General features: G+C 28.9%; 2 protein-coding genes across 4 annotated transcripts; both read left to right on the top strand.

Annotated features, from left to right (window-relative positions):
• The first annotated feature begins 1,427 nt into the window (after window positions 1-1,427).
• LOC145759955 (solute carrier family 12 member 4-like) lies at window positions 1,428-13,833 on the top strand. Of its 3 annotated transcripts, none has more exons than XM_082573808.1 (27): window positions 1,428-1,561; window positions 1,816-1,898; window positions 6,102-6,178; window positions 6,285-6,554; window positions 6,702-6,887; window positions 7,095-7,336; window positions 7,436-7,529; window positions 7,958-8,117; window positions 8,253-8,441; window positions 8,499-8,597; window positions 8,677-8,734; window positions 8,819-8,993; window positions 9,227-9,345; window positions 9,435-9,533; window positions 9,599-9,718; window positions 9,793-9,897; window positions 9,963-10,131; window positions 10,198-10,300; window positions 10,486-10,578; window positions 10,681-10,850; window positions 10,923-11,054; window positions 11,177-11,284; window positions 11,699-11,872; window positions 12,079-12,148; window positions 12,209-12,353; window positions 12,659-12,798; window positions 12,869-13,833. In XM_082573808.1, the coding sequence occupies exons 1-27, from the start codon at window positions 1,485-1,487 to the stop codon at window positions 12,958-12,960; spliced, it is 3,549 nt and encodes a 1,182-aa protein (XP_082429934.1). In that variant the 5' UTR covers window positions 1,428-1,484; the 3' UTR covers window positions 12,961-13,833. The 3 variants fall into 3 exon arrangements, with proteins under 3 accessions (XP_082429934.1, XP_082429936.1, XP_082429935.1); XM_082573809.1 differs by lacking the exons at window positions 1,428-1,561; window positions 1,816-1,898 and adding exons at window positions 4,390-4,604; window positions 4,734-4,793; XM_082573810.1 differs by lacking the exon at window positions 11,699-11,872.
• A 5,920-nt stretch (window positions 13,834-19,753) lies between these two features.
• Window positions 19,754-20,902, top strand: LOC145759985 (uncharacterized). The gene is made up of 3 exons (XM_082573847.1): window positions 19,754-19,976; window positions 20,339-20,511; window positions 20,609-20,902. Exons 1-3 carry the CDS (start codon window positions 19,862-19,864, stop codon window positions 20,777-20,779), a joined length of 459 nt encoding a protein of 152 aa, XP_082429973.1. The 5' UTR covers window positions 19,754-19,861; the 3' UTR covers window positions 20,780-20,902.
• The last annotated feature ends 434 nt before the right edge of the window (window positions 20,903-21,336 follow it).

Raw genomic sequence — 21,336 nt, 5'->3', positions numbered from 1 at the left:
CAAAAACTAATGTGTTTGATAATTGTTTGTTTGTTTTAATAAAAAAACACAATATTCCCTTAAGTACATGTACTAAAGACTTCTTTAGAAAGGTTTTCAAGACATATTAGCAGTCGTTATAAAATCAAGAACCTACTGGCACAATAAGAGAATAAAATAGCTGTTAAAAAAACAATTTAAAAAAAAATATTTTTTGTATATCCGATTTAATTGTTTTCGAAAACACGCTTGTTCCGTTTTTTAAGCACTTGTTACTCAATGATATTCAAGTACATTTTATTTTTGGTCATTTTTGCAATAAATTTTATTAAAATTAATAGATTTAGGCCTAAGTTATTCATATTAATTTTTTGAATAACCAGTTTGGTTGTTATCACCAGAAAAATCGAAAAGAATATTGTGCTAAAATGTTTTTAGAGTATACTGTTTTGTATTATTTTAAGAAAAAGTGTCTACTATTTTCGACCATGTGTCATAAATAATATTAACATAAGCTGATAGGGCCAATCTAATTTTATAAACATGGGTTAATTTTCGTTACCCCCACCCCATCTTAAGTTGATTTTAAAAGTTTTAGTGCAAAATTATGTTCTTTAAAGTTGTTTTGAAAGTTAATAAATTTGCCAACTGCCATTTTATAACAGCCACGTTTTTTAAAAAGTTTTAAACAAACCAAATATGTGTTCCTTAGGCCTAATTTTATAAATAAACATCACCTTTTTTCCTTTTAAAGTTACAAATTTTAATAAATTTATAAATGAAAAAATTATAAATTTAATTGTTAAAAAATTTAAGAATGCGGTTCCCGCCATTTTTAAAAAGTAAATACTTTTTAAAAATAATAAAATAAAAACTTTTTTTTGTAAAATTAATAAAAAAAAACAATAGTTTGAACAAATAAAACGTATTAATAAATAATTCCAAGTATTTGGGTAATTTTGTTACTTAAACTTTTTAGTCATAGACACGTGACATGCGCTAATCATTTAAAGGAGAAAACGTGACGTAAATCAGTTAAAACTTTTGTCTTAGGGGAATTTAAAATAATAAATATTTGTAATAAACATCAAATTAAAGTTCAATTACTTTTAGTTGTGGCGGTGTTAATGTTTAGTTGGTAAACTTAGTAATTAGCTAAACAGATTGACTTTTAAACTGATGTTTAACAGGTAGACGGGAAAGGGTAAAAACCTTTTATTTAAAAAAATAAGAAAGTTTAATATTAAATATTGACTTTATTTTTTTATAATCTAGTAATCAATAAATATTATCTACAGCTTAACATCAGTTAAGCATCAATCAATAAAATTGGTCTGTTGGTTTAAATATATAATTATCAAATTTAAATTAGCTATTATTTGGCCGATTAATTTACCAATTTATGTTCTAAAATTGTTAATAAATGTAAAATTGTATCAGAAAACTAAAAACCTTAATTCAATTTTAGACACAAATTAACTAACTGGTGATTGTAAAAGTTTAAAATGTCGACGGTTCGATTTACTGTCACGAAAGCCGACAACGACACAGAAGAACAAGGAGTTCTAGAAGCTGAAGAAAAGTAACAACTTTTATTCATATATTTTCATTTAATTGGTTTTATTTTAAAAACTTAAAATAAGGAAAGCTTTGGACTTGCAATAATCGTTGTTAAAGTATTAAAAAGAAACTTAGTAAAATGTAATTTCCTCGTGGGCGTTATACATTTGTTCATATTGTTAACTTAATAAGAGTTATATTTATTTGATCTTCCAAACTTAAAATTAAAATCTACATTAAAAATAATTTCTATTATTATAAAAACCGTTTTTTTAGTGTAACGTTGATGGAAAATGAGCAAGCAACATCTCCTCCGATGATCTCAGTCGAGGATACATCAGAAATCAACCTGAATAGTGGTGAGTATATTAACTTTGGAGGTGATTTACTGGGGATACTTTGACCTAGTTTTTCATATGCTTTTAGGCAGAGTTTTTAACTAAATAATAAGTTGTTGTTGTTTTTTTATATATTAAATTTTATGTAGATTTATATAATGTGTAACGGTTTTAGCAAGAAGTCAGTGTTAATCATTCCAACATATCTTGAGTTATTAGTTAATTAGTATAATGATATTAATAACATGATAATGCTCAAGTGTCAACACTATATTACTTCAGTATGGAATGTGTGATATTAATTTGTTGTTCAGTAAAACTGATGACTCGTTTTAGTGAGGTTAATTTGCCCACTCATCATGATTTGTTATTTCTTTGTTTGGTTGGTAATGTTTTAAATTAAAAAAAAAATTGAAATTATTAGATTTGAAAATATCTTTGCTGTGACAGGGCCACCTAATATTTAACCAGTTGTTTTTTCTAAAAGGTTTCTTGTACTTTTATTTAAACAGTGAAACAATTTCTAGAAATTAAAATCCATTTTTATCGCGAGTTGGCGTTATGCGCTAAAATACATGTTTTTAACGCATTTTAAAAACGCCTAAAATTGTTGCAAGTTTTCAAAACCTGTAAAATGTAAATAACACTTTAACTATTTTAAAAACGTGTTTTATTTTTACAACGTGTTAAAAATAAATTTTTGCGTTTTTCCTTTTGTTGAAAATGGGAGGTTATCGTTAAAGATTTTTCACTTTCGTTTTTTAAAAAAACAAAATCTTAATTTTTTAGTTGACTTAAAGTCGTTAATATACGATTTAGTAAATATTTAAATATAGATTTAAGTTCATGTTGTGTTGAATACGATTTTCTAGTTGGATAAGTTACAAAAGCGTAAATTATAGTTCGTATACTCAGTAATTTAACGCATGGTGTTTTATGTTTAAAAGCTACATTTTTTACACCGACCCAGTCTCGAGTTGGTTTTTAATATTTTATTATATGTAAATCTGGTGAATGATTTGGTTATTAACTTGTTGAATGTGTTATGTAATAGTTGAATCATCTTGAAATAAAAAGAGTTTTCACATCCATGTGATAATTTCATCTTCAGATGAGTTTGTTTAGCTTCGGGGCGTATTTAAAACATCGTGTCGTCTTTTTTCTTTCGCTCTCTCGTATTTATGGAGCGTGACGATTAAAAGAGAGAGCGCAGGGCTCGAAAATAAATTAATTTTTAAATTTTAAATAAACATTTATTTATATTCAGATCTATTAAACATTATAAATACAATTGGATAATAAATTTAAATAATAAAAATTAACTTAATAATAATTAAAATTACATACTTTTTTTTTTTTTTATTTATTGTTATTTTAGTTCTTTAATTATTATTTTTTGCAGTTGTCTGTTACTTTTAACGCCTTGGGGTCGATTAAAAAAAGTTTTTAATTTTTAAAGGAGAAATAAAACTGTGTTAAGTTAGTCAATATGTATTTGACAAGTTTAGATTCTTTAATATATTAAAATAATAATATATACATCTTCAAAGAGTAAAAAATAATGTATTTTAAAGCAGTTCTCTTTAATAAACTGTGTTGGAAATAAATAAAGTAAATAAAGTTAATCCAAAATTATTTTTGGGGTTCTTTTATTAACCCTGTATTGTTTATGACGTCACAGACCACACGCTATAACGCGTCAGTGCACTTTTGAATACTTAAAAGTTACTTTATGTAGTTTAGTAGTTGAGTTATATATTTAGATTTAAAGTAATTAGCAATATTGGTTTAATTGTTTAGTTTGTTTATTATTACATCATATTGTTTGTATTATGACGTTTTACTTAAATAAAATTCTAGAAAGTTATGAAAGCTTCACAAGTTTAAAATTTTAATAAAACTATCTCAACTTTCAGCATAATAAAACTAAGCTCAGGAAGTTATTATAAACATTAAGTTTAGGATGTTTAATGAAAGTTTATATCGCTTATATAATTTTAAATATTTTGAGTGTTTTAATTGTCATGAATTTTGTTAGATATTAAATTTTAAAGAATTATTTAATATTTTTGTTTAGTTTTGAAGTTTAATAAAAACACTTAATCAAGTTAAGGTTTTATTTAAGCAAAATATAAATAATTTATAACGTTTCTGCTTTTATTTAATTTTAAATTTAATATAATTATGTCTTCAGTAATTTCATTAATTAAGAAAATAATTTATTTAAATTTTCAGTAAAATAAAAACAGTTTTGAAATGCGGAATAAGTGAAATAAAAGATCTAAAACAAGGAATCCAATATGACATCAGAATAAATTCCATTATGACTCAAAATATTAATGATTTATAAATTATGACGTTACAATTTAACATCTAGATAAATATTCATGGAATAAATAACTGAATACTTTTAAAGGAGAAAGCGTAAAAGTTGTTTCAGCTTATGAGAAAGAAAAACTAATATTAAATATTAATGATTTTAAATAATATTATTAAAATTTTGAAGCTGAAATATTTAAAAATTTGATTTTAAAATTTAAAACTGAATTTGGTGAAAACTGGAAGAAAAATGGAATAAAAAAACTTTCGGAAAATTTGGAACTGATCTGATTTTAAATTTAAAGAAAAGTTTTTAAATTTAAAATAAAATGGCTGGTCAGGTGTTTGGGAATATAATCGCTTCAGCTAAAAGTGGTTACGAAGATATTACTGCTTCCACTTCTAATAGTAAGTACTTTAATTATAGAAAACACTTTATTTTAAAACTCTACCTATAATATGCTATGGCAAACAATTTTTGTTATGATCTTTCTTTTTGAAATACCGAAATTAAATTATTTTAAAATTTATTTTTAGGATTTAATGTTCAATTTGTGAAGAAAAATGAAAACCATTCAGAAAAGACCATTTTAATTGGTAAAACTGGCGAAAATTTCTTGCGCTAATAAACTTGATTATTAGCAACTGGGTTGATTTTAATTAGCAATTAAAATTTAGTTTTGCTTAATTTAAATAAAATAAAAATATTTTATTGGTTGTTGGCATAGTTGTTGAACCTATGCTGAATGTTTTCTGCCTAGTGCCTGTTTTAAAACAGGTTATTTTAAGTTGGGTTTGGTTTCATTAATCTTGTTTGTTTTTATTACCCTTGTTTAGTTAGAAAGTCTTTTGTTATTAAACAACTGTTTTATAGAGTTTAAAACTGTAGTTATTAGCATATTTAAGACAGAATGATAAACTATTTCTTTAAAGATATATTTTCAAAGACGAAATCGCTTTATTTATTTAAAATAGTTTTAATTTGAATAATCTTTTTACCCATCAATCAAATAATAACAAGAAGTTTTCGATCAATTCAAGATTTATTTTTAATTTTCAAGTAATCTTTAATCCATAAAAGCAATGAAGATCTAGTTTAATTATTTTCTCTGACCCCAATAAAGTGCAAATTTTTACAATTCATTAATTTCACACAATAAGTTATCCAACCGAGAGAAAATCTTTTTTCTTTAAAACTGCAACTCTTAATTTTATTTGATAAACAACCAAACATGAAAAGCATAATAGTTCTTCAGATAAGAATTATAGTTGGTTAGAAGATGACAAATTAGAAATATTTTATTAATTAGAAACAGTAATTTCAATTTGTCAAAATATTAATTAGAAAAAGGGAAAATTAAGAACAGGATTACGCAGTGAAAAGGAAGTATTTGTTTTCAAAAGAAACATTTAGTTTTACTGTTTAGTTTGAATTGTATAAATTTATTATGCTTGTAGAAATATATTTTTAAATGAAGTATTAACAGTTTATTTATTTAAATAGAAAAGAAAAAATAAAGTAACCGAAAAAATGAGTTTAAATAAAAAAATATTAATTCCAAAAGTGATAATTGATAATCTAGATAACGAGACTCAGATTGAGGATAAAATGACAAATGTTGAGAACAAAGCAACAACTGTTGAGGATAAAGTCTCGACTGAGAAAGTTGTAGATCGAAAACAGTCGATAAAAAGTTTAACTCGACATTTTTCCTGTGAGTAAAGTTGAAAAAACTTTAATTTTACAAATTGTTTTTTTCATAAAGATTTCATTTTTTAAGCCAGAATCCTAGGTTTGATTCCTGGTGCTTCTTTGTTAATCTATGCTCAAGTAGGGAACTTACAATCTTCACCCCTGCTAAGCTTGTACAAATATTTGGTGAATTAAAACTCTTATTGTTTCAGATAATGGAAAAAAGAAATCAATTCTCGTTGATCCGGAATCAGGGAGCCAACAGACCGGACATTTTGCTTTATATGAGGTGAGAAAATATAACGATTATTACTTTATGTTGTTTATTTTGTATGGGAAAAAAATTATAACTTTAATTAAAAACAATTTTTTTAAATTTTAATTTTTTGTCACAGGATGAGATGCAAGAGCGGCCTCGGGTGGCTACATTGATCGGAGCATTAGCCAATTACACAAACTTGCCACAAGGAGCAAAAGAGCACGAAAATGAGGAGGAAGGAAAACTAAAAACTTCCAAGGTGATGAAGATGAGCACGATCATGGGAGTCTATCTTCCTTGTGTCCAGAACATCCTCGGAGTGATCCTGTTTGTGAGGATGACCTGGATCGTCGGGTTGGCCGGAATTCTAGAATCATTTTTCATCGTGTTTCTCTGTTGTTGTACGGTAGGAAGATTTGCTTATTTAGTTTGAGTTAGAGGTTTAAAGTTCAATTCCCGTTGATTCCATTTTTAAGCTCTGATTTTAAACAAATGACAAATCAAAGTTATTAGTTTGTAATTACTTCGACTTGAATCTAATTTTATTTTTCAGACCCTGTTAACCTCAATTTCAATGAGTGCAGTTGCCACAAATGGGGTTGTGCCGGCTGGGGGGTCATATTTTATGATATCCCGGGCTCTGGGGCCTGAATTTGGGGGTGCAGTTGGGGTGTTGTTCTACCTTGGAACCACGTTTGCTTCCTCCATGTACATCCTTGGAGCTGTCGAGATCTTGATTGTAAGTTGTTTGATTAATCATCGAAAATCAATAAACACTGATTTTAAAAACAAGTTTTTTAATTTCCACTTGATTAAAATAATGTCAGCATCGTATTATTGATTAAAATTCAATTCCGTGTTGGATTTCAAGTTTTATTGATTCTGGTTTTTAAGTTAGATTCAACTATCAATTACCAATTTCAAAACAGTTCTTTTTGTTTTTCAGACTTACATTGCGCCTGAGATTGGGATTTTTACTCCTTTCAATGGCCCAGAAAATCGAGCAGCGTTGTTCAACAACTTCCGGGTTTATGGATCTTGCTTCTTGATCCTCATGTCATTGCTTGTCTTCATCGGAGTGAAATACGTTAACAAGTTTGCCTCGTTATTCTTGGCTTGCGTGGTCATCTCAATTCTGTCCATCTACATCGGGGTTTTTAAATCTGCGTTCGACCCTCCAGATCAAACGTGAGTTAACATCAAGGTCCCAAGTTTAAAGCCAGCTGCTGGCATGTCATTTATAGAAGGCCTTACATTGAGGATAAATAAAATTATTTATGTTTTTAGTTTATGTTTTCTTGGCAATCGTTTGGTTAAAATGGAGGAAGACCGAGTTTGTGCGAAATTTAAAAATGTCACGGTCGATGGAATAACCACAGTGGTAAGCTCCATTATTAACATAACAATGCCCTTTGTTTTAAATGATTCTAAAAATACAAATTCTGTCGACTTGTTTTGTTATTCTAAGTAGTTTTGACATGGGCAACTGATAAAAAAGGTTTTATTAGAAATATTATTTTGATAACAGATTTATTCTGAGTGTCTTAATATTTATAATATTTTGAATAAGTTTAAATTGATACAAAACATAAATACATAAATAAAACAAAATGTTAAACATAAAATAATTGTAAAGTTAAAATTGTTGAGCTAACCACTTGTACTAAAGTGTTCCGTTATTGATTATTTAACCCTGAGTTGAACTCTTCTCTGTTTATATCAAGTTAAAATGTTGAGCATTGAAATCTAAAGAGCTCATTTTCTGAATGTTTTTATAAATATTAAAACCATATATTTCTTACTCCCCAGATTGCAAGTAACATTACCAATATATATTGTGCGGAGTCGCTTCAATTTAACGAAACAAGTGGAGTTAACTCGACGAAAACGGTTTGCGACCCATATTATGATGCCAACGACCTTGTGACAAGATTGGCCATTCCTGGTCTTGCTAGTAATGCTCATACCTGTAAGTTAAAACACTGTTTTAAGCGATTTAAAAACTTAAATAAAAACATTATTTCTATTTTTAAAATATGTTGCAAGATGTTTAAAAAATTTAAGCTTGAAACAAAGTTGTTAAAACCCAATTTTTGTTTTCAAGTCAATGGCATGAGTCACTACCTTCAACAAGGAGATCCGATTATCTCATTCTCCGTCGAACCGAAACCTTACATTGAAGGTCCTCCACCACCAGAGGTCGCTAGTAACCCCAAATATCCAAGCTGGTTGGTGGCCGACGTCACTTCATCTTTCACAATATTGTTGGCCATCTTCTTTCCCTCAGTAACTGGTAAGTTAAGCATTTTATTTATATTAGAATCTATATAACAAGAATTGTTTGTTGAAGGTATTATGGCTGGTTCCAACAGATCGGGGGATTTGCTGGATGCTCAGAGATCGATTCCTAAAGGAACTATTGGAGCAGTTCTCACCACGGCTTTTATTTGTAAGTTTGACATCATTTAAACTTGTTTTATTAATATAACTTTACACAAACTATTAGATTAATTGTTGTTTTTAAACAGATTTAAGTTGCGTTGTGTTTTTTGGAATGTGCGTTGACGGGGCCTTACTTCGTGATAAGTAAGTTAAACTAAATTCAAGAATTATTTTTGATTCACATTAACATAAATTGATTCAAATTAACATAAACCTCTTGTATTAAAGGTTTGGGGACAGTATTGGTAATGAGTTGGTTGTTTCAATTCTATCATGGCCGAGCAAGTGGGTCGTTTTAATCGGGGCTTTTTTATCCACTATTGGGGCGGGGTTACAATCTTTAACTGGAGCTCCAAGGCTTCTACAAGCTATTGCAAAGGACAACATCATTCCATTTCTGAAGGTAAAACTTCCATATCTGTATATAATAAATCTTAGTGGACAAAATATGTATGTGTGTCCAATTTATAAACCTTCAAAATAAATAAAACTACTGTTTGTGGTGCGGCAAATATTAGTTGAAAGTTGTGAGCATATTGGAACGGACTATCCATTAGTTTGTTTAAAATATTACTGACAACATTTTATCTATTTAGTATTTCTTATTTTCACCACTTTTTAATTTTCTTAACTCAGGTATTTGGCCGCTCAAAAGCAAATGGAGATCCAACCTGGGCGTTGTTGCTCACAGTTTTAATCTCTTTGATCGGGGTTCTTATTGCTGACCTGGACACCGTGGCTCCCATTATTACCATGTATGCTGTAACACTTCTCCATTATCACCTCATATAAATTTACATTTGGATTTAACTCTTAATGTTATAACACCATTTCCTTGTTTCAGGTTTTTTCTTATGTGTTATATGTTTGTTAACTTGGCCTGTGCTCTCCAAACTTTACTAAACACTCCAAACTGGAGACCAAGGTTTAAATTCTATCACTGGTAAGTTACAATTATTATTTAAATCTATTTGTGGATTTATTTTTAATAATTTATTATAATTTCAGGACAATGTCATTCTTGGGTATGATCTTATGCATAACTTTGATGTTTATAAGTAGTTGGTATTATGCCTTGATGGCATTGGTGTTAGCTGCTGGAATCTATAAATACATTGAGTATTGCGGGTTAGTTGAAATTGTAACCTTAACACAATGCTTTTTTGAATGAAATGTGTTAACTGTAATGTTTTCTTTTATAGAGCTGAGAAGGAATGGGGAGATGGATTGAGAGGATTGCAATTAACGACAGCTCGGTATGCTCTCTTGAGACTAGAGAGTCGACCTCCTCACACTAAAAACTGGAGGTAAGGGTTCAGATGTTTTAAACCCAACCTAAGGCTTTATATTTATCCCAACTTTTATATTTCAGACCCCAACTGTTGGTGTTGCTTAAGCCAGATGAAAACTTGCAACCGAAACACAAACAAACTTTGTCGTTTGCTCAACAACTTAAAGCTGGCAAGGGTTTGACCATCGTTAGTTCGGTTATTAAAGGAAATTATTTGGAAAGTTACCCAGAGGCTCAAGCTGCTGAACAGGTTTGAAGATACTTTGATAAAACTACCTTTGATCAAAACTTGATTTAACAAATTATTTGGTTTTAGGAACTTAAGAAAGCGATGGAAAATCACAAAGTGAAAGGATTTCAACAAGTGGTGGTGGCTAAGGATGTCTCACAAGGCCTCAGTTCAATTATCCAAACTTCAGGTGAATATTTATAAGTATATGAAATATAACAGAGCTTGATACATGATATATATAAATATATTTAAATATATATGTCCACATGGGTAAATATTAGTTATGAGTTGCGTCCGTATTACAACAAATTAATATGCAGTTTATAGGGTGGGCTATTAACTAATGTTTACCAATATTTCAATGTTTTTAAGGACTTGGTGGTTTGAGACACAACACAGTGATGTTAGGTTGGCCTTACGGCTGGAGACAAAGTCCAGATCCAAGAAATTATGAAGTTTTTCTAGGTAAGTACTTTCTAAGTAGGCACTTTTGTAGATACAATATAACATATTTAAGAAAATAAATGTTCAGTACACTCTTCTAAACTTTAACAAAACATTTTTTAGATGCAGTTCGTGCTGCATCTGCAAGTCACAATGCTATCTTAGTTCCCAAAAATGTTGAAAACTTTCCGGATCGGACGAATAAGATTGAGCAGGGGACAATTGATGTTTGGTGGGTCGTGCATGATGGGGGCCTCCTTATGTTGTTACCTTTCCTGCTCCGACAACATAAAGTAAGCACTTCTGCTCTATTAAGTTGCTTAAAGTATAAAAAGGAACCTCAGAAATTCAAATTTTTATTTTAGGTTTGGAAAAATTGCAAAACTCGAATCTTCACAGTTGCTCAGCTTGAAGATAACAGCATCCAGATGAAGAAGGATTTGGCGACTTTTCTTTATCATTTGAGGATTGACGCAGACATTGAAGTCATTGAAATGGTAAAAAATAAAATTTTTGAAACTTTAAGAAGGACTTAACGACCTATAACTTGGAGACAAAAAGAATAAGTGTTTACACATTCTGATATTGACTTTATTTATCAAATGTTTTACTCTTACAGCAAGATAGTGATATCTCAGCTTATACTTACGAGAGGACCTTGATGATGGAGCAGAGGACACAGATCCTCCAACATCTCAACTTATCCAAGAGGGAGTCGGAGCGTGAGGTAAAATATTTCAGAATCTTTATTTTGTTTAACTTTTTAAAGTTTGTAAAAGAATTAAGCATTCTTATCTTAAAGTTGTTTTAATTAATATAATAACGATTTAAGTTTTTTATTTTGTGTTTTATTATGTTTATATTTTTGTTTATTTATCCAATTTGTGTTACTTCGATTCGTTTATGATTTTGTTTCTTTTTTTCACCTTAACCATTTTTATTTTTTTGTTTCTTTTATGTTTTTATTTTTATTTGTATGTTTTTTATATTTGTTTTACTGAAAATGTTTAATTTTATTATTTTTTCCAATTAACAAAACTTTATTTTCAACCTGGATTTTAATTATTTTTTGAATTTAATTTTTGTTGTGGTTTATTATTAATTCTCGTGTATCTTTTAAATTCACCAAATCGCCCCGAAGATAGGAAATGTGGTTCAGCGATCACGAAGCGTAAAATTTCAATCCCCCAACAAGTCAAAATCTTCCCCCATTCATACAACCATCCCTCAATTGGAAACCCCCACCCGGGAGTTACCCTTGAATGGGAAAAAAGAAGGGAAAATCCCCCTTTCAGAGAACATGGAAGAGAACGAGGTTTAAATTATTGCTGTTGTTATGTCCTGTTCAAATTTATTTTATTATTTTCGTTGTGTTTTACAGTGGTGTTCTTATTGTATTATCACTTTTATGTTGTTGTTCCATTTGTTTTATGTTTTGTTGTTGAATATTTTTGTTTTTATTCTTGTTTATGTTTTAAGTTATTATTTATTTAAATTTTCACCCAAACATTTGAATTTCAGTTTACTTCAGTTATGGGTCAGCATGTAAATAAAACATCTCAACCCTACCAAGCTTACACCGAGCCTGATGGTAAGTACTTTGATTTATTACTAAAGTAAACACTTTTTAACATTTAATTTATTTAAACAGGGACCACTAGTGGTGAGAATTCACCCCCGGCAGATCTGGATCAGGTCCAAATGACTTGGACACCGGCCAAGTTGTTGGAAAATGCCGAGGGGAAAAAGAAAGAAAAAAAGAAAAAACAATTTGGGAATTTATTGGATATTGTCCCGTAAGTTTCTATAAAGTCATTTTAAGTATTAGTTGCCTTTAAAACGTGTACACAATTCCAAATTTTCTATGACAACTAGTAACTAAATCTACTACTCTGCCTGGTTGTCATTTGAAGCAATATAACATATTGTTTAATACATGCACCTTGCTCATTATGCTTAGTGCATAATTTAGAGGTTCTGTATGTCCTATATATTGGGCATTGGAGGCAGGTAATAGTGGTATAAGTGCACATGCCACCTTTACCCTGGCAATGCACATTCCCTATTAGAGGAGCCATATATTTAATGCTTGTTCCAACAGACAATCCACCAACGTTCGTCGTATGCACACAGCAGTGAAGTTGAACGAAGTCATCGTGAACAAATCTCATCAAGCCAAACTTGTGATCCTCAACCTACCGGGTCCTCCTAAGGGATCCAACCAATCAAGAGAAGCTAACTGTAAGTCAACATTAATTGTTAATTAATTAAAAACAAGTGATGTAATTAATTAATTTCTCTAATTTTCCAGACATGGAATTTCTTGAAGTTTTAACTGAAGGACTTGATCGAGTTTTGATGGTTCGAGGCGGAGGTCGTGAGGTCATCACTATCTACTCTTAAACTATGATGTCACAAAGGTCATCAACTTTATCAATCCAAGAAAGTATTTCTGGGATTTAACAACAATAATAATATATCGAATATTTAAATAGTTACAAACATCCTGTTTACCAAAAAGTTGAAGGCATTCAGAACCAAAATATGCTTTAGTTTGAAAGTGGGTTACTAATACTAGAATACTTATTTAACATATTCTGATGGATCTAGTTTGTTTTGTATTCTAAACATTAAACCATTTTTGGGTTTGCAAAAGTTTAAATATTTTGGAAAGTCAGATTTGCCAAATTATAATTCTGTTGTCACAGCTTACTTCATATTAAAATCATATAACGAAGCAATTTTCAGACGAGCGGCAATTTTGTAATTTTGCAATAATTTAAGCTAAGTACTGCTTTATAATTCTGCTTCATAGAATTTAGTTTTTGTTTGGGAACATTTCATAAACCCCAGATTTCTAAACATTTTGTTTAATTTGATAATATTATGAGTTGAAGCGAATATGAGGTACTATTAGATGCAGTTTTTCATTTTTTTGTTAATTTCTCAACTGCTAAATGAATAACAATTAAACTTGGGTTTTATTTTCATCTGCTTTGATTCATTTCTGCTGTACTAGTTCAACTGAAATTGTGTTTTTCAAAATCTTTTTATTATCACAAATATTCATGATTTTTGCACGTAAAAATCACAAATTGCCACTGTGTTATAATAAGTGGTAACAAGTTGTTGCTATGACATCATATCATCAGAACTATTGCTGATTCTTCCTTTTTAAGCGCTTTAAAGTAGTTAAAATATTGCTAACTATTGTTACTAACTCGATGGTGATTTGTAGAAACTTTATTATTTTTGTTATTTGATAAAAACGCGAAAATATTTGGTTTGTTGTTTACATTCAATGAAGTGGTCATTTATATTTAAAGAGGACCTTTGTTATTTTATATAAGCTCCTACAAGTTTATTAAAAGTGTTTTAATTTAAAAGAAGGTTTATTTTAAACCACGGATGGCGCTAGAGAGACATATTGTGTCACTTATTTTTCTTTAAAAATAAATCAGTATTTAGTTCTTTTTATTAAATAACAAAATGCCATAAATTCGAAAAATATATTTTTACAGAATAACGGGATTTAAATATACGAATGACGTCACAATTTAGCATAGTTACGTCACATGTGATAATAATCGAAATATTTACAAGCACACGGTTTAAAATTGTTTTTTTTTAACCCATGGTATTACATACTAGATCACCAAAACCCAGAAATTTTTCCTTCGTCATCTTGTTTAAATATCGGGTTCACTCAAGCGAAAATTACAACGCCCAAAAATTCCTAACACTCGACTTTATTCGTAATTTTCTACAAATATTTTAATTCGATTTTTCAGCGTTAATTATTCGAAAGTTTTTCTATTTTGAAAGGTTCGTTGTTTTGGTATTAACGGCTACTTAATTTTTTGGGGCGTTTTTATTCCGTTTCAATATGGGGAAAACGATTTGCTGATTTCTTGACAAAATTTAGCAAAAATTCTTTTTTTACCTCCAAAAAAAATAAACGCATCTAACCGTGAAAGGAATTTTTCGCTTGATTGCACACGAATGTGAACCGGAAGTTACGTCAGAGTTTAGAAATGTTTAAAAGTTTTAGAATAACGTTAAAGATTTTTCGTTAAAATTTAAATAAAATAACTTCTTGTCAATTAATATTTTTGGTTTATTATTTAAAGTCGTTTTTGGCTGGCAATAAGTTTTAAATTGGTTCAAAACTCGTTTATTTATAAAGATCTTATTTAAAACTTTGGTTTCATAGTAAACAACATTTTAAACAAAATAGAATTGAAATCAAATCTTTTTATTTTCACACAAAAAAAAACAAAAGTAAAAAAGTTGTAAAGAAAGTTTTGTAGCTATAGAAATCTTACTAATTGAGCTATTATGACGTCATATATAATTATTGTTAACCAAAAAATTTGATTGTGAAGTAATTAGGAGTTTTTGCCGCTAGGCAATTAGAAATTAATTAAAAAAAGAAAATTGATTGCTCATTTTTCGACGTTTGCAGTTTCCATTATATCTGTAACATAAAAAGAATTTAAAAATACTTGATTATATTATTTTAAATGTTTAAAAATTTGTTGTATTTGAGTATTTTTTGTATAAGACTAAAATCAATAATTTCGATCAATAAGATTTCATCCAAACCTTTCCTTAATTAAATTTACGAATAAATTGAATTTAAACAGATCTTTTCATTTAAAATAAATTTCTTAAAACCTTTTTTTTAAATAAGAACTTACAATCTTAAGTTATTTTTATTTATAAAAATTATTCAAATATTTTGTTTTAAAAAAACTTTAAAAAAATGTTGAAAATCTTAATTTTTGGTTTCCTCCGAAAACTGATAATTCCCGGTCTAGTGCTACAGTGAAAGTCAACCATTGTGACGTCATAACAACAAGGTATACCTCCACTGTGACGTCAGACAATCGGGCATTGTTTAAGAAGGGAAACGCCCTAAAAATAAATCTCAAAAATTCACCAAATTTCGAATTTCTGTAACTCGCAAAATATTCTCTTAAAACTCAAAATTAGCAAACTTTATTTAAAACTTGAGATTTAATTCACTTTGACTTAAGTTTTTACTCAAAAATTTTGACTCAAAATAGGTGAAAACTCAACCGCCAAGTCCCTCAAACTGAAGCAAATAAAATTTTCTGCAAAATTTCGTGCACGAGCGAATCGAAAGGAATGCGAGAGAGAAGAAGGTTCTCTTCTGCACCACGATGCCACGTTGTGTTCTCTCACTTTTATTACGTCATAATGAGTGATTGTAATATCAATTTCGTCAGTCATTTTCTCGAATTTTTTATATTTTACTACCGTTAAAAAAATTTAAATTTTAAAGTTAAAATTTGACTTTAAATAAGTAGTAAAAATTTAAATTAAAATCACATTTTTATAGCAAAAGATTAAGTTTAAAGTTTTCCAAATTTACATCAAATTTTATTTTTTATTTTCCCCAAAATTATTGGTTGAAACCAAGCCTCGTTTCACAAAAAAGAGAATTAAATTTTCTCTCTCTCCTTTTTCGCGCCAATTTCTCGCGCATCCTGTCCTTTGATGTTCTTTAAATACAGACTGGGTGACGTCATAATAGCCGCTTACTAGAATGTTTGTGAGGTAATAATAAGACAACTAAAAATTTTGAGACAAATGTTTTAAAATTCATAATCAAAATTATTCTAAATTTAGTTTTTTTTTTAATAATAATTTGTTTGTTTATGGGGCGTTTAAAATTAATAATTACCCAAGTTTACGAGTTCTTTGAAATTAGAATCGATAACATCTTAACTAATATTCAGATATTTTTAATTTATCTAATTTTTAAATAGTTTAAAGTTTAACTAATTCCCCTAATTGAAATGTTGCAATTATTTTCAATTGAGCTAAAACTAACACTCTAAACTACTTCAAAACTTCTTTCAAATTTAAACCACAACTGACTTCAGTAGTTTTTATAACTAGTTATAAATGTTGTAAAATTGTTGAATATTCGAAATATAATTTAACCATCTTTTACAGTCTAAAAATACTGAATTTTATATTCATCTTGATTCACCAGGTTATTCATATATTTAAATAAATATTCGTAAAATTGTAAATTTCCACAAACTCCCACTCATTGTATAACAAAGTTTACAACTAAAAATATCTAAACATTCGAAACGACGTCAAAATTGGTTTACTACTTCGGAGTAAAAAGTAGGTCGGATTATAAACCTTCGACCTTTCTCTGCATGGGCGTTAACATTATAACACGAGGTAGATTTCCCGCCAAAACTAAGATTACTTCCGGTTCGGAGAAGAGAATTTAAAAAAAGTTTTTTTGTGAACTGAACTTATAGGTAACCCTGCAGCCAGGCAATATATTTCACCTTTATTAAAAATAATTAACATTTAGTTATGACAATGGGTTAACAATGATTTTAACAATCAACAACTATAACAATGGCTTAAAAATACAAGCGATTGTCTTAAACAATAACAATAAAGCATGACAATGGATAAACAAACGATATTCAATTTAAACTTTAAAACAAAGCGCATTTAACGCAAATTATTCGTTTTAACAAACGAGGTATTATTACGTAACATTGCTTAATGTTTACAGAGTAGTTGAGTAAATGTTGTACCAAGCTGGTGATAAAATCGTTGAAGTGGTTTAAAACCTCGTGGAGTCAAAATTTAACAAATTCGTCCATTTTACAACTCACAGATAGATCAACATAATACTTGCCAATAGCGGGAATTAAACTTTAAACATTTCATTTTTCGCTTAAAAATACACAGCATGCTAAAGGTGGGAATCAAACTCAGAACGATCGGGCCAATATTCCTAACTTCTAATTGTTATAACTGATTATCATATTGTCCAATACACGATTAACTTAAAATTTCTGGTTAAAATCACGGCACATCATTATAACGGAAAGTATTAAATCTATTTTAAAACTGGGTCACTGTGGTAGCATATGTTGAGCTGGGTTGTTATTTAAAAACCTTTTTTTTAAACTTGGTTTTAATTTTAAAACAAATTATTTTTAATCCACTTAACCCACTTACAAGTTTAACAGGGGTCTGCAAACTGGTTTATTTGTGACGTTAAACAGATCTCACTATTACGTCACTTTGCTACTTGTTAAGTTATTTTATTGAATAAAAGATCAAGAATTTTCACGTGCAAATTTTATTTATTGAATATTAATTTCTAATTCGAAAAAAATGCGAAAAATTTGATAATCAATTTCGTAATTTTCATTCATAAATAATCAAGTATTACGAAACTATGACTAATACAATCGCTATTCACGTACTCGTTATGACGTCATATTCATCGCAGACTCATAGTTGGATTAAAATATTTAATTGTTACAAAAATCGTTGCCAGAGTTAAAATTAAATTTAAAATTCGGGGGTGTTAATAAAACGTTTACAATAATTAACTTCGGGCAAAAATAAAGGATTTAAAAATAGAAATTTGTTTTAAATATATTTATGTTAACCAAACCCCTACAAATAATTTAAATGTAGGTCGTTTAAATATTTAAAATACCCCCCAAAAAAAACTTAAAAACAAAACGTCACAATTCCTATCGTGAGAATCATTGTAGAACGATACGCCCCAATGATCACGGTATGTGCTACGCTCTAATAAGTCGACTTCTAAAAGTTTTAGAAGTTTTTGTTGTTTTAGAAATTACTGCCCGCGGGACAGAATAATTAAAATATTTTGGAAATTAATTTTTTGGGCAATTTTTAAATTCTATAAAATCTTGTTCTATAACCATTGTCATGTTTTAAAGCAAGCATTGTCTTCCATTGTTTCCCATTGTACCATGTTATTTACGTTAAAAAGATAATGGGTTTGTAAATTAGTTTTATTCTACAACAATAAGTTTAAAATAAAATTAAACAGTTTTATTCTAAAACTTTTGTCTAAATTGGAAATTTTATTAAATTGCAATTTACAATACTTGCATTTTATTTTGCAAACGTTGCATATTTTTAAACAATTTTAAGCAAAATTTAAAGCGTAAACTTAAGATCATAGCCTTGAGCAATTCGGTTAAAGTTTTTGGCATTTTTTAGAAGATTTATTTTAACGCAAAACGTTGGGTGAAAAATTCGTAAAAAATTCCGATCTGTTCGCTTACTTGCTCTTTAAATAAAAGAGAGATAAAAGTGAGAGAATAAAAGAAATGAAAAAAAAGGAATTTCACGCTCCAAATATCACGTGGTATTACTGTGACGTAACAAAATAGATCACATGCAATATAGCAGAACGATTTTTGCAAAGAAACAATTTTTACAACAAATTTTTGACTAAAATTTACGCATTTTTAAGCAAAATTAAACATTAGTTAAAAATCGCTAAAGTTAATTTTAAATTATTTCAACTCAGATTTAAAAATTAAACAAAAAAAACAATCTTGAATACACTTAATACTTGAATAAAATCTAGCGTTAACATTAAATGCATTTATGTAAAGAAAATTTACTGAAATATAAAAGTTGCAAAAAGTGGAAATATGTGACCTAACTCTTCCGCCCATTTCGTAACAATCAGTACCATTGTTTACGTATTGCCCTACAGCTATTTTAAGATTCTTGCAAAACCAAAAAATAATTCAAATATTTTCGCTATTTTTAATTTTAAACTCACCTTTAAAATCAGCTTTGATCAAAAGATTTAGAATTTGTAATTATTCTTAAATTAATTATTTTGTAATTTTCTGCACAATTAGTGAAAGTTTAAATCCTTTTAACTTATTAAATTTCATTTTATTGTAGAATAATATTTTAAAAATATATTTACTCTATTTAAAATATTAATCTTTTAACTTAAATTTAAAAGCGACAACCAGATAACATACGTTAAAATTAACGCTGTGTTCTGCCTTATGCCTTAGCAATAGCCAATAGCGCCCAGAAGCGGCAAAGTAAAATTTAAAAAAATAATAAATTGGTATAACCAATATTGTTGATTATAGCCCCATAGCGCTCATTAGCGGGAAGTGGAAAAAATTAATTAAATTATCGGATTAATGCAAAGTTATTTTTTTGGATTTAAAATGATTTAAGTCAATTTTTAATGATGTAATTTAAGTTAAATCGCGTTTCGAGTATTCCAATGTTTACTCAGCTGTTATAGATAGGTGCTTTAAAATATCGATTTTAACGAAAAGTTTTGAATTAAAATATAAAAAGTGACAGGTTCGAATCCTATATTACAACATGGTTTAATATCCTGTTAGCCTTATACTTGTACTTATTATCTATAATTAAATGGTTTACAGTAGACAAGATTTTGCAAGCAAATTATAAAGAATTTGAAGTTAAAATGTCTGTAATTAAATCGATTTTTGAGCCTGGTAACCTGGTTCTAATCTTGATCAGCGCGAGTACAATTTGTTTGTTGTTCTATGGAGATACCTTGATTAAAGTGCCCAGGCATGGTGGGTTCAATAAATGGGGTTTGGGTTCTTTAAATTTCGTTTAAATATTATGGACCGACAGCATGGTGTAGTGATAAGAACACTTGCTACATCACACATGAGGTCGTGGGTTCAATCCCCATAGATCTCATGCTGTAGCGCTCTTGAGTAAGACGCTATAAACGGTATGAACTCCTGCTGAGCAAGCACTTAATCAGCATTATCATGCAAATATAATCTATAATATTCCAAACTGCCACAGGCAACTCGAGACTGGGTCGGAGTAACTGTTGTTACTCTATGTTTAGGTCGCGCACATTTACCACATCAAGGATAAAGATATATACAAAAAAAAATTAGTTTAAATGTCATTTTTATTGTAGGGGGCAGTCAAAGCAGTGTTTCCACGAAATTGTGGCCGTTGAAACAAACCGAGTTGGAAACTCTGGAGGAGGAGATTGAGCTAGAAGAGGAAGATCTGCGTCCGGATCACGATCCCACCTTGGATGAGGATTGGAAACCTCCGTGTCTCCCGGAAGATGATCCCAAATTTTCGGTGAAGATTTTTTTAAAGTTCTTTTCATTTTTTTAAATTATATTCTTTGTTTAAAGATTAAGTTTTTACGCTTAAAAATTGTTTTAAATATTTTAAGGAAAAAAAATTTAACGAAGAATTAAAAAAGATCGGGGTTACACAATTGGACGAAAATTTAAAAGTTGATAATTTAGAGAAATTTATCAAAGAAATTGACACCATTGAAATTAAACCCAAAGCTAAAGAGGGCGACGATTATTTTTATTCAGAGGGTGGATACGTTATGTAAAAGTAGTTTGGTAAATATTAATTTATTTTATAAAAAAAGCTTAGTAGATACCCATTTCTTTTTTCTGTATTTTAAAATTCCTTGTTCTTTAAGTCATGTAGGTCAGTAGTTAGCTACAGTTGTTACCGTTTCGTGAATAAAATACGAATTTTAAGCGAAGAATTCTGGTCGTTAGTTGGTAGCAAAGAGGCCTAAAGATGCGTTGTCTAAAAAAGATTTATATTTGCGTTGAAAATTTATTTCTTGACTTTTTAACGTTAAAAAAACGGACAATTTGGTAATTTTCAAGTTTTTAAAAACATCTCTAAACCACTAAATGTTTTAAAAAACTTAAATTTTTTTTTATTATTTTTTTTATTAAAAAACACGTGTTAAAAAAAGGCAAAAGTTAACTTTAAAAATTCCACCATTAAATTAACAATTACAAAATATTAAAAACATGTTTTTAAAAACAAAAATAAATTGCAAAATAATTTTTACTGACTAGACCTAATTTCCGAGCAAACATTTACCTCTAGTCTCTAATAAACAATTCAATCAGGACGACTTTCTTTGCT

Source organism: Corella eumyota, chromosome 7, assembly GCF_963082875.1.
Source record: "Corella eumyota chromosome 7, kaCorEumy4.1, whole genome shotgun sequence".
NCBI lineage: Eukaryota > Metazoa > Chordata > Ascidiacea > Phlebobranchia > Corellidae > Corella > Corella eumyota.
Note: the sequence above shows the minus strand (reverse complement) of the source record. Positions and strands in the feature narration are given on the sequence as shown.